A 13,571-nucleotide genomic window follows, 5' to 3' on the forward strand; every position below is an offset into this window, starting at 1 on the left:
CTTTACAAATTAGCCAGGTGTGGTGGTGCACATCTGTAGTCTCAGCTACTCTGGAGGCTGAGGCAGGAGAACCACTTCACTTCAAGAGATCAAGACTGCAGTGACCTGTGATCATACCACTGCACCCTAACCTGGGTGACAGAGTGAGATCCCATCTCTAAAAAAATAAAAAATACAGTAATTAACAACAAAAAATTTATTTTAGGTTAAATCTCAGAAAGGTTCAAAGTCTATATAAAACTAGATTCGTTATATTCTGAATAAGGGTTTGTTTTGATAGATTGCACATAATGTCTGATTGCACACAATATTATCTGATTTTTAGATAATATTTCAGATAGAAATTGTTCAAAATTTAAAATTTACCAGTCTGAAAAAAGGGTGAACAATTTATTTCAATTGTGGAGGGCAGGGCAGAGGGAATAAATTACTTTGTTGGAGAATACATGTCTATTACAAAGAGACCTTAAGTGTACATTAATTTTTACATGGTGAACATACCCTTGTGGCTGTCACCCAGATGAAGACAGAGAACACTACCAGTACCGCAGAACTTTCCCTCAGCCTTTCAGTAGGATTTCCTGATTTCCTATAATTGTATAAAAGTCTTTATCAATTTGAGAATCTATTTAATGTCTTTAAGAGTTCATAAGTTTTCTGGCCTGTTTCTTTACTCTGGAACTCATGCTGCAGTTTGATATAATTTTCTTTGATATTCAAGGTGATCCACCTGCATTTTTTTTATTTTATTTATTTATTTTTTTTGAGATTGAGTCATGCTGTATCAGCCAGGCTGGAGTGCAGTGGCATGATCTCGGCTCACCACAACCTCTGCCTCCGGGTTCAAGCAATTCTCATGCCTCACCCTCTGGAGTAGCTGGGATTACAAGGCATCCGCCACCATGCCCAGCTAATTTTTGTATTTTTAATAGAGATGGGGTTTTACCATGTTGGCCAGGATGGTCTCGAACTCCTGACCTCAAGTGATCTGCCCACCTCAGCCTCCCATGATGCTAGGATTACAGGCGTGAGCCACTGTGCCCAGCCTTCTTTGATATTTGAAGTAATTTTGTTGTATACTTATATTACAGTTTTTCACTTGTAATTTTCATAAATAAGACATTAAACCTGGCAAGTTTTATGCATTGTGGTGACATAAAAACATTTTTAAAATACTACAGGACTTATTTTTTGTTTGTTTGTTTTTAGTTATGGGTTATTGATGAAAAGAACTGGAAACCTGGGAGAGTAGATCACACAGTTGGTTGGCCCTTGGACAGACATACCTATGGAGGATCTTTCCTCTATCATTTGAATGAAGGTGAACCCCTAGTAGCTCTTGGTCTTGTGGTAAGTTATATTCCCATTATGGAAAATTCTACTGCTAGAGTTATATTACCATCAATGTTATAAAATAAGGGTTTTGAATCTGAAGACTGTAAAATGCTTATCATTTAAAGCGCACTTTCTAATTTTATCAGTATGTAAAGTGCTTCTGGCTGCTGTGTCATTAAGTCTACTAAACACACATAGCAATAGTAATAGTAGCTGCTACACTCCAGGCACTATGCTGGATGCTTTTCTGAGATTTCTACATAAGTTTCATAATAACACTGAAATAGGTATATCTTTATTTTACAGATGAGAAAACTGAAGTCCAAATAAGTTAAACAACTTACCCATATACACCCATTAAATAACAGGCAGAAATGCCTGACCTTGTCTGACCTCAAATTCCATTTCCACTGTGGCATGCTACCACTGACAATGAAATTAGCACTAAGTTTGAACTTAAAACTTTTTAAAAATACAAGCAGTTTCTCCTTTTTTGGCCTCCTGCACATCGTTGCAGTAAATTACATACTGAACATTACCAAGAATGGAAAAATTAGTTTCTGTACCTTGCAACTGGTGGCAGCTTTATAGTTTAGTGTCATGATTAGACCTCCATATGATACACTGTTAAATTTATATGTTATTGGTGTTTTTTGACCCCCAGTCAAATGTTCATCCCATCACCTTTGGATATTTATGCCTGACTTAATTGTATCAAAGGAAAAAGATGTGGTCAATTTTAACACTTTAGTAAAGCTTTATAAAATGTAACCTTCTATATTTATTTTCCTCTTTTTCTCTAAGTGTAGTTTACATCCTTTTTCTTTATTTTTGCCTCAGTTGTACTATAGTATAGATTATTAGTTTATTTCAAGTTGGTATTAATGTATAATAAATCATTACAGCTGCTTTCATAGAAACATAATCTGAGATGCTTACCTACAGATACTGTTCTAATTTGTTTTTTTGTTGTTGTTCATTTTTATTTTCTAATCTCATGATAGATTCTGTTTTTCTAATTTGGACTTTGAGTTCCAGAGCATAAGAATTTGTTAATATGTTCTAAATTTTCATAATTTTGATGATAATAAACACATGCTATCCTTTTCTTTACCGTTTCTTTTCCAAACAGATTTTATACAATTTTTAATTTACATTTGCATTACTGCACATAGTGCTCCAAATACTTTTGAGTACAAGAAATTTAACATACATGTTTTCTGATACACATTGCTCACATTTTCACTTGATTTAATTTGAAATAAAAATGCCTAATTTAATATAAATGTAAATTTTTAAGGTTGGTCTAGACTATCAGAATCCATACCTGAGTCCATTTAGAGAATTCCAGAGGTGGAAACACCATCCTAGCATTCGGCCAACCTTGGAAGGTGGAAAAAGGATTGCATACGGAGCCAGAGCTCTCAATGAAGGTGGCTTTCAGGTAACTCTTCCAACTTTTATTTTCCTTATTTCTGTATTGTAAATTCAGAATTGAACATATAATGTAACAAATTTAGATAAAGAATAAAAACAATATCAAAATAAGTAAAGTATGTAGCGTTTATAAATAAACTGTATCACACAGTACTTCAAAATTACGCCATGAATTTAGTTTTAAGTATATATCAGGCTGGGCACAGTGGCTCATGCTTGTAATCCCAGCACTTTGGAAGGCCGAGTTGGGCAGGCTGCCTGGGCAACATGGCGAAACCCCGTCTCTACAAAAAATAGAAAGATTAGCCAGGCGTGGTGATGAGCGCCTGTGGTCCCAGCTACTCAGGAGGCTGAGACAAGAGAATCACTTGAGCCTGGGAGGTGGAGGTTGCAGTGAGCCAAGATTGTGCCATCCAGCCTGAGCAGCAGAATGAGACTCCATCTCAAAAACAAAAACAAAAACAAAAAATAATATATTGATCTCTAGAGATAAATTCATGGACATTTTGTTTGTTTGTTGTTTTAACCATAAATTTAAAACTGTAATCCATAATATTTCTCTTTATTCCTTAACTGCCAGGAAACTCAAAGGCAAATTTAGTTTTCAGCAAACAAAATTCATTCATTCCAACTACCTAGTAACATTCATGCCTTTTAGATTACCTCTGTTAAGCTTTTACCTTAATTGTCCTATTTTTATATACATTCAGAATCTTCTCAAATATAATGTATTCATTATGTATTAAACAGTGAAATAAGACCTAGTAGCTAATTGTCATAAAAGCTGTTAATACTGTTGTAGAAATGTTATCAGACGGTTAAGATGATCTAAAAATCTGCTGTAAAGCTTGTACCAAATTATTTGGAGCAAGTTCCTTAACTTTTCTGGCCTTAAGAGATCATCTGTAAAATAAAGATGATCCCTCTGTCTCTAATATTCTAGGAATCTAGGACTATCTTGGAAATTGGATTTCTTTTTTAAAAAATTATTATAAAAGTAACAGATAATAGGAAAATTTAGGGAGGGAAAATTGACTTATCTTCTTTTTTTTTTGAGGCGGAGTCTTGCTCTATCGCCCAGGCTGGAGTGCAGTGGCACGATGATCTCGGCTCACTGCAACCTCCGCCTCCCAGGTTCACACCATTCTCCTTTCTCAGCCTCCTGAGTAGCTGGGACTACAGGCGCCCACCACCATGCCTGGCTCATTTTTTTGTATTTTTAGTAGAGACGGGGTTTCACCGTGTTAGCCAGGATGGTCTCGAGCTCATGACCTCGTGATCCGCCCGCCTCGGCCTCCCAAAGTGCTGGGATTACAGGTGTGAGCCACCGCGTCCAGCCTTTACTTATCTTTAAAAGTGAGGTTCTAAATACTTTATTACTGTAATAGTATTTCATAAACTCAAAACCATAGCTACATTAGAAACATAATCACTAGAATCTTAAAATATTGCTGTCCCCAAAGTCTGTCATGAGATTACTTCTCATGAGATTGTTTTTGTTTCTAGGGTAGCAATTCCTTTGGTAGAAATATGTATTGAATTACATAACTGTATTCAAGCCTATTAAACTTTTTAAAATAATGTCCATAATAGTTACTGTCACCCTAACCCTACTCTGTAATTTATAAAGGTTTCAGTATATTCAATAGTACACACAGATTTTTATTGAAAACCATCTACCTTGTGTACTTAAGCATGTCAAACATGTCAAATGATTTGCAAATTGACAGGAAGAGATGACTCTTCCCTCCCCCCACAACACACACCCACACTCTTTTCACCTGTATTTTCTGATTTCATTGGCCAGAGATTCAGAAAGTTATTTCCAGTTAAGGTCTTGAAGACCTTAAGAGGCAACAACGACTATAAGGAATGGTTTCTGTAGTTCAATACCAGAGAAGTTCCTCTGAAGGTGTAGCAAGCACCAGAAACCACCAGGAGAGTGCAGTATTCCCTCCCGAGCGTGATGCTGCCCGCTCTCGATGCTGCTTTGCTCAGCTGCCATTCGGCATTGATGATTGTTTTTCCCTTCCTTAGGGAGAGTGGGAGGGAAAGGATGCAGTCTGAGTGGCTCCCATTTAGGTAAAGAAAAAGAAGAGACAACAATTCGAAACGTTCAGTTTTGTTTATTTTGAACTAACAAATACTGTCTAGCTTTTTTCTCCTTCTTCAGCTGACTATACCAAAACTCACCTTCCCCTAGTGGGTTTCTAATTACTTGTAGCCCTAGTTTAATGAATGTCCCAAACAAGGTGCATAGCTGCCAGTAACCCAGCCCACCCAAGGTAGGATCCTCCTAGAACTTAAAAACATACTTTTTCCTTGGGCATAATATTTTTATTCTTAGGATTTAAACACCTATTTTGGACGAACTTGAACTCATAGTTTATATCCTTTTATTAAATTTCACATTCTTCTGGTTCTTCAATCAAACTTGGTGTCAACAAAGCCACAGCCTTATTTGAGAAAAGCATTGTCATCATCTAAGTCCCTAATCTTTATCTGTTTTCAGCTAGTAGCACTCCAGATAGCACCTCCTCCCCATTGTCTGCTCTGTGGTCCTGATTTAATGCTCTTTTACCTAAGTGGTCCTAATACTGAGTTTGGTCTGAGAACCACAGTCATAAATTCATTCCCCACATATACTGTGAAAGGACCTGATCCTTCTCTCTTACCAGCATTCCTTCTGCCCCCTAGTTTTGCTTTTCACTACCATTCCCTCATTGATGAGAGTTGTGGCGACAGAGTGCTCACCATGTCTCTTTTGCAGTTGATGTCAATAGTTTTGTTAACCCCCACCTCTGAGTCCCTCTTAATACCATCAGCCAAATGTACCACTCACCATTTTCTCAACAAAGACCCCATGGCTTACTTTAAGAAGTCCTCATAGAAGAAAAAAATACAGAATGTGGAAAGAACAGCACTGCTTGGCTCTCTTTAAACTATAAGAGTACATTTTCTCATGCAAACCATCTATAGTTCAGTTGCTATATTGTGGGGTACATATAGACATTTATTGTCTAAACTGAAAAATATCCCACTCTTTATTACATTTTTTTTTATCAGAAATGTATACTAAGGTCCAAAGAATTGTCTTTATTTAATTTTGGAAATTCAGCTTGTCCTTAATCAGAATCTATTGTTTAGGGTGGTAGCTAGTTGCAGTGGTGCCATGATTAGAGCATAGGTTTATATCCCTAGCTGTCAAAGTAAAACAAAGAGGGTGTATAGTATCCTTTGTAAGTCTTGTATTACCCCGAATGCATGTAAAAGCAAATCACAGTTTTTTTATATGCTCTTTGAAATTTTCAGGTCCACTTAATTTTGGGAGAAGAGAGGGTACAATGTGATATTTCCATACATGTGTATAATGTTTAATGATCAAATCAGAGTAATTAGTATATCCATCACCTCAAACCTTTATCATTTCTTTGTGTTGGTAATATTTAAAATCTTTTCTTCTAGCTATTTGAAAAAATAATAAATTATTATTTATTATAGTTACTCTACAGTGCTATAGAACAGAACTTATTCCTCCTATCTAGCTGTATTTCTGAATCCATTAACCAATCTCTCTGTATCCCACCCCCACTCCCAGCATCCCTTTCTACTCTTCCCATCCTCTAGTAGCCACTGTTCTACTCTCCACTTCCATAAGATCAACTTTTTAAGTTTCCATATATGAGTGAGAGCATAGGATGTTTATCTTTCTGTGCTTGACTGACTTAACATAATGTCTTCCAGGCTCATCCATGTTGTCACAGATGACAATATTTCATTCGTTCTTCCAGCTGAATAGTATTCCATTGTGTATATATATATACCGTCTTTTGTTGATCCATTCATCTGTCGATGGACATTTAGTTTGATTCTGTATCTTGGCAGTTATTGTGAATAGTGCTGCAATAAATATGAGAGTGCAGATATCTCTTCCACATACTGACTTGCTTTCTTTTGGATATACACCCAATAGTGGGACTGCTGGCTCATATGGTAGTTCCGTTTGTAGCTTTTTTAGGAACCTCTATACTGTTTTCCATAATGGTTGTACTAATTGACATTCCCACCAACAATGTGTGAGTTTTCCCCACATCCTCACCAGAATCTTTTTTGTCTTTTTGATAATAGCCATTCTAACTAGGGTGAAATGATATCTCATTGTGGTTTTGATTTGCAAGCAAATCACAATTTAGATAACAGCATTCAGGTTTAGAGAATATTTTAACTATGACATGGATATCTATAAATAAAACATTCTATTTAAAACATATTGATGCTTCAGTCCTAAGTCTGTCCCATGTAGATGAGTTATGAGGAGGAAAAAAGAAAAACTCTCACAGAAAAATAGTCATAGTCCTAATGCTCACTCTTAGGGCAGGAAGAAGAAAACTGCCCTTGCTCTGTTTTATTCCTTTGCTCAATTCATTTTCATGTATTTATTTTTCAACCTTTCCCTACAGCTCTAGAAGACTTTAAGACTGATTTGGAGTATTCTGTTGTGCTTGTTTAATTTGAGCTAACAAACGTATTCTGAATCTTTCTTTCCTCAGTCTATACCGAAACTCACCTTTCCTGGTGGTTTACTAATTGGTTGTAGTCCTGGTTTTATGAATGTTCCCAAGATCAAAGGTACTCACACAGCAATGAAAAGTGGAATTTTAGCAGCAGAATCTATTTTTAATCAACTAACTAGTGAAAATCTCCAATCAAAGACAATAGGTAAGAAATTCCTGTGTAAAGTAGAAAAAAGAAAATTGCTGGGTTACGTGTATTTCAATTGACATTAAAAGATTCGTATTGCATCTGTCACTTTAGAAGTATTAAGAAGCATGCTCTGCAAAGAAAACTACATGACCTCAGTAATTACAGTCGGTGATTTTTTACTACAATGTTCTGTTTTATTCACATCAAAAAAGTAAAAGAGTAAGAGTGGTAGCCGGGCACGGTGGCTCACGCCTGTAATCCCAGCACTTTGGTTGGCCGAGGCGGGCAGATCACCTGAAGTCAGGAGCTCAAGACCAGCCTGGCCCACATGGTGAAACCCCGTCTCTACTAAAAATAGAAAAAAATTAGCTGGGTGTGGTGGCAGGTGCCTGTAATCCCAGCTACTTGGGAGGCTGAGGCAGGAGAATCGCTTGAACCTGGGAGGTGGAGGTTGCAGTGAGCTGAGATCATGCCATTGCACTCCAGCCTGGGCAACAAGAGCAAAACTCCATCCCCCCCACACAAAAAAGAAGTACCAGTAGTGTCCCACATAGTTAGAAACTATTACAAATATGAAAGTACTGCATTTATATTGCACACATATTTATATTGCATACATGTAATATACACAATTAAGATACCTCCCAAATACTAAAGTATCAATAGAACACCTTTGCAGAAGGCAGAATTAGCTACCTATTCTTCAGCAAACTTTGTAAGTATAGGTATATGACTCTTCTGCTGTGGTGGAGAGAAACAGCCAGCACTTATACCTCAGTAAACCTTTAACCTAAAAAGACCCTTTACCAACTCCAGCCACACTGGCTTCTTTACAGTTCCCGGAACATGCCAAGCACTCTCACCTAATGGTCTTTGGTCACGGCTGGCTCCTTTGTTCTCTTTGCCTTTGTTTAAGTAGCACTCACAGTGGTTCTGCCTTGACCACACCAATTAATGCACAACACACAGCGCACACCCACCCAGTTCCCCTTGAATGGCCTTTTCTAGCACATTTTCTACCTTTTGGTACACTGTATCATTTGCTTATTTATCACCTTTTTATCTTCTGCCACTTGGATGAAAACTCCAAGAGACTAGGGGTGTTGCTTAGTGTGAATCCTAAACACCTGGCACACAGTAGCAACTCCATAGATACTTGATAAATGAGTCTTATTTCTTAGAATCCCCAGTATATGTTCCTCTAGTTAGAGATATGTAACCAGGTTATGCCTTCAAATCTTTGTAGGAATGGAGGCCTAGCATGGGGAGATGAAGTGGAAAATAGAAAGGGCAAAGGGCACTTCAGGGAGAATGGAATAGCCGAGATGGAGTGCAGGGACTGGGTAGAAGTTTTTTTCTGATTTTCTTGTCAAGTATCATTCCTTGTTGGACCACCAGCCATACTTGAACTGTATCATGTGCATATAGTACCACACATAGATAATACTGGAGCCAGTATATCACCAGACTAGATTGAGGGTTAAAGCCTAAAGAAAAGGGGAGTGGAGTCAGAACAGGAAACAATAACTGGAAAAAGAAGTCATGTGGAATCCACCAAAGGCCGTAAGGGAACCAATTTGTCCTCTTAAATATTAAGTGCAAGCACTGAGTTTTCTCTATGAAGTGGTGGGTTTTTGTTTTTAGAGACAGGTTCTCGCTCTGTTCCCCAAGCTGGAGTGCAGTGGTGCAATCCTCGGTCTCTGCAATCTCAAATTCCTTGGCTCCAGCCGCCCTCCCACTTTGGCCTCCCAAGTAGCTGGAAATTACAGGCTAGAGCCACTGTGCCCAGTTCTGTCTCTTCTTCTAAGCATACCAGTCATATTGGATTAGGGACCCACTATACTGTAGTAGACCTCATCTTAACTAATTATATCTACAGCCACTACTAAGGTCACAGTCTAAGGTACTGAAGGTTAGGACTTCAAAACCTATTTTTTGGGGGACATATTTCAACCCATAGCAGGTAGAAATAGTTTAGAGTTGTAAATTAAGAAATTTTTTCACTGTTACAGGTAGCATGAACTTTTTATTTTTATTTTTATTTTTTTTTTTTTTTTGAGACGGAGTCTCGCTCTGTCGCCCAGGCTAGAGTACAGTGGCCAGATCTCAGCTCACTGCAAGCTCTGCCTCCCGGGTTTACGCCATTCTCCTGCCTCAGCCTCCTGAGTAACTGGGAACTACAGGCGCCCGCCACCTCGCCCAGCTAGTTTTTTTGTATTTTTAGTAGAGACGGGGTTTCACTGTGTTAGCCAGGATGGTCTCGATCTCCTGACCTCGTGATCCACCCGTCTCGGCCTCCCAAAGTGCTGGGATTACAGGCTTGAGCCACCACGCCTGGCATGAACTTTTTATCTTAAAGCTTCTCAGTTTCACTAAAATTTTAAACTAATTTTCCATGCTACCAATATAAGAAATCAAATGCCTTACTGCCTATTAATAACATCTGTATCTAATGGTTGTCTTTTTGGAAGATGCCAACATTTATACGTGAGAGTCTTCAGTGTGGACCATGTTTTTAAAAATTACTGAAGATTCACCATCAGCCAGGTACGGTGGCTCATGCCTGTGATCCCAGCACTTTGGGAGGCCAAGGCAGGCATATCACTTGAGCTCAGGAGTTCAAGACCAGCCTGGGCAACATGGCAAAACCCTCTTTCTACCAAAAATACAAAAATTAGCAGGGCATGGTGGCATGTGCCCCTAGTCCCACCTACTCAGGAGGCTAAGGTGGGAGGATGACTTGAATCTGGGAGGTGGAGGTTGCAGTGAGCCATGATCACACCGCTGTACTGCAACCTGCGTGACAGAGCAAGACCCTGTCTCAAAAAAAAAAAAAAAAAAAAAAAAAAAATTCACTCATCAGGTATCAAAGTAGCAAAATACTTTAGCGTATTTTATGCACATTTGGGCAGTTTCGCACTAACATTTCATGTTTTCAATAAAAGGACTCCATGTAACTGAATATGAAGACAATTTGAAGAACTCCTGGGTATGGAAAGAGCTATATTCTGTTAGAAATATAAGACCGTCTTGCCATGGAGTACTGGGTGTATATGGAGGGATGATTTACACTGGAATCTTTTACTGGATATTGAGAGGAATGGAGCCATGGACTCTGAAACATAAAGGTAATTCAAATGAGAGTATGAGTAACATGATCATTAAAAAATCATGAATGGGATCCATTAATTTGACAAAGTGATCGTTTTAATGTTTTAAACTTGGAGAAATTATAAATTTAGTATCTAAGAACAGTATATTATTACTTGAGGGCTAGTCGTATTTCTTTCGTGTAATAACATTTTGAAATTTTTATACAAATAGGCTTAAGAAAAAGTACTTCAAAATTATATTTTGTTAAGCATTTCCCTCAAAATTGTTGAAGGTTCTGACTTTGAACGGCTCAAGCCAGCCAAGGATTGTACACCTATTGAGTATCCAAAACCCGATGGACAGATCAGTTTTGACCTCTTGTCCTCTGTGGCTCTGAGTGGTACTAATCATGAACATGACCAGCCGGCACATTTAACCTTAAGGGATGACAGTATACCTGTAAAGAGAAATCTGTCGATATATGATGGGCCCGAGCAGCGATTCTGTCCTGCAGGTAATAATTTCCATCCATTCCTAAATATTTGCTTTAAACATTTTAGTAATGTGATTCTGTTCTTTTAAAAACTGATTTCTGTATCTCCTTCCATTGCTTAGAAATTGTAAATGACTTCCTCCGGCTTCCTTTAGGAAACATAACTACTGGTTTTGTTAAGCCTAGTTCAGATGACATTTCTCAAAAAAAAAAAAAAAAAATCCCTTTGTGTACGCTCAGACTAAGATGAAGATTCTTGAAGATGAAATACCTCTCTTTGCACGTTCATGTGACTATTTAAAGTCATTTCTGTACGTATGGGCAGCTCATCTGTACGTATTTGGGTGCATGTGCTAGAATAACACATTATGGTTACATTCAGTCCAAAAAATGCTCTGAAACTTTAAATTCACCATGAATATTCTTTTAGTGCTGAGCTTTCAACTGAAATTACAGTAGTAGGAACGAGATCTCAAATGACATGGTAGAACAAAATAGTACTCAGATACTTGAAAACTAGTACATTCACAAAAGCAGCGATAGTGTGACTTGGTCTTTTGACTTTTGTCGTTACAGTGGGTTTTAAACTCCCTGAGGTTACTAAGGACTGGATCTAATTTGGTTTTTTAGCTGTACCATCAGGCTCCTCTTACCCCCAGGCACCCATGGTCTGAAAATAAGAAAATTCCAGAAACAAGTAATTCTCGAGTCTTAAATTGTGCACGTTAAGTTTTAAATTGTGTACCATTCTGGCTTGTCCCACCCTGGATGTGAATTATCCCTTTGTCCAGCATATTCACGCATAACATTCGTTATGTCACTTGGTAGCCATCTCAGTTATCATCAGATTGACTGTCACAGTATCATGCTTCTGTCCAGTAACTCTTAAAAATGTCCCCACAACGCAAGAGTAGTAATGCTGACAATTCAGAGATGCCATGAAGTGCTTCCTTTAAGTGAAAAGGAGAAAGTTCTCTATAGAGAAAAAAATCCTATGCCGAGGTTGCTAAGGTCTACATAAGACTGTATCTTCTGTGAAAGAGGAAAAAGAAATTTGTGCATTTTGCTGTTAGACCTCAAACTGTAGAAGTTATGGCCAGAGTGTGGCAAGTGCTTCCTTAAGATGGAAAAGGCATCACATTTGTGGGTGAAATACAGAACAGAAATGTCTTCTGAATGACAGCGTTCAGTTGGGTACTACCTGAGGTTTCAGGTACTGGGGATCTTGGAACTTGTCCTCTGTGGAGAGAGGACAACTGTGAATAAGGGAGAACTTCGAGGTTGTGTGGAACTCAAACACTGAGTGTCGAGTACCCTTGATAGTGAGACAACTCAGCCGAGTACTGCTGTACCTCCTTTTATTATGTACATGTAATTTCTACTCACATCAACAGCAATGCACCAAGGTCTTCATAATACCCTCTATGGGTCAGCATTCAGAAAGCAACCTTTAAGGTTTCTGTGGCTACTCTTTCTTCAAATTTCTATTTTTGAATTTAAAAGATTTTTAAAGTTAGGCACTTCAATATGATTTATTTTTACTTTTCAGGAGTTTATGAATTTGTACCTGTGGAACAAGGTGATGGATTTCGGTTACAGATAAATGCTCAGAACTGTGTGCACTGTAAAACATGTGATATTAAAGATCCAAGTCAGAATATTAACTGGGTGGTACCTGAAGGTGGAGGAGGACCTGCTTACAATGGAATGTAAACTGCAGCTAACCAGTTTCTTTAAAGTATGGCAAGCTAACTTTAAAATGTTTAGAGATTAACAGATGTCAAAATGTCTTTCTGCATAGTACTGAACAGAATATACACAGAATGATTATGAAATAAAAATTTTATACTATATCTAAGATTGTCCCATAAAAAAATTATGAGTATTTCTTTTAAATAAACTTTATAAGAATGCAGCATCTTCCTACCTCTTCAGTTCTTCAGAGATTCAGTACCAAGAGCAAAATTCACTACTGGACTTTACATTTGACTTGCCAATGTTAAGTATTCAAATATAAAAATCAATATATATTCTAGACCAAAGTTTTATTGAAACACAGCCATACCCATTGGTTACACATTGTCTATGGCTGATTTTGAGTTACAACCACAGAGTTGAGTGGGTATGACAGATTACATGGTCCACAAAGCCTAAAAACTTTATGATCTGGCCCTTGCAGAAAAAGTATGCCCATCCCTGAACAAGTTTGTGTGTTTGTGTGTGTGCGTATTATCTATAAGCATGAAAACTTAGCATCATCCAACCACAGATACATCAAAGAATTGAAGGAAACAATATACAAACGAAACTGTCATCTCTTTATTCAATAAGATGTGTCTTTACAAGTTTAAAAAGACTGGACACCATTATCCTTTATGAATAATGCAGATAACCATTTTAAAAAACATTTTACTTGGTCGGGCACAGTGGCTCACACCTGTAATCCCAGCACTTTGGGAGGCCAAGGCAGGGGCAGATCACGAGGTCAGGAGTTCAAGACCAGCGTGAC

At 37.9% G+C, this 13,571-nt stretch overlaps 1 protein-coding gene and 1 non-coding gene across 2 annotated transcripts in view; both read left to right on the plus strand.

Annotated features, from left to right (window-relative positions):
• The window catches only part of ETFDH (electron transfer flavoprotein dehydrogenase), a 37,751-nt gene extending 24,774 nt beyond the window's left edge, over positions 1 to 12,977 (plus strand). The window contains exons 8-13 of the mRNA XM_015139417.3: positions 1,210 to 1,350; positions 2,636 to 2,779; positions 7,323 to 7,491; positions 10,422 to 10,604; positions 10,862 to 11,083; positions 12,612 to 12,977. Coding sequence (XP_014994903.1) covers positions 1,210 to 1,350; positions 2,636 to 2,779; positions 7,323 to 7,491; positions 10,422 to 10,604; positions 10,862 to 11,083; positions 12,612 to 12,775 — 1,023 coding nt within the window. The 3' untranslated portion in view covers positions 12,776 to 12,977. The remainder of the gene's footprint in view (positions 1 to 1,209; positions 1,351 to 2,635; positions 2,780 to 7,322; positions 7,492 to 10,421; positions 10,605 to 10,861; positions 11,084 to 12,611) is intronic.
• On the plus strand, positions 4,627 to 4,844 carry LOC114678626 (small nucleolar RNA U3). Its single transcript, XR_003730047.2, has one exon. It is a non-coding gene; the product is annotated as a small nucleolar RNA U3 (small nucleolar RNA).
• Positions 12,978 to 13,571: the final 594 nt, after the last annotated feature.

Source organism: Macaca mulatta, chromosome 5 (genome assembly GCF_049350105.2).
Source record: "Macaca mulatta isolate MMU2019108-1 chromosome 5, T2T-MMU8v2.0, whole genome shotgun sequence".
Classification (NCBI taxonomy): Eukaryota; Metazoa; Chordata; class Mammalia; order Primates; family Cercopithecidae; genus Macaca; species Macaca mulatta.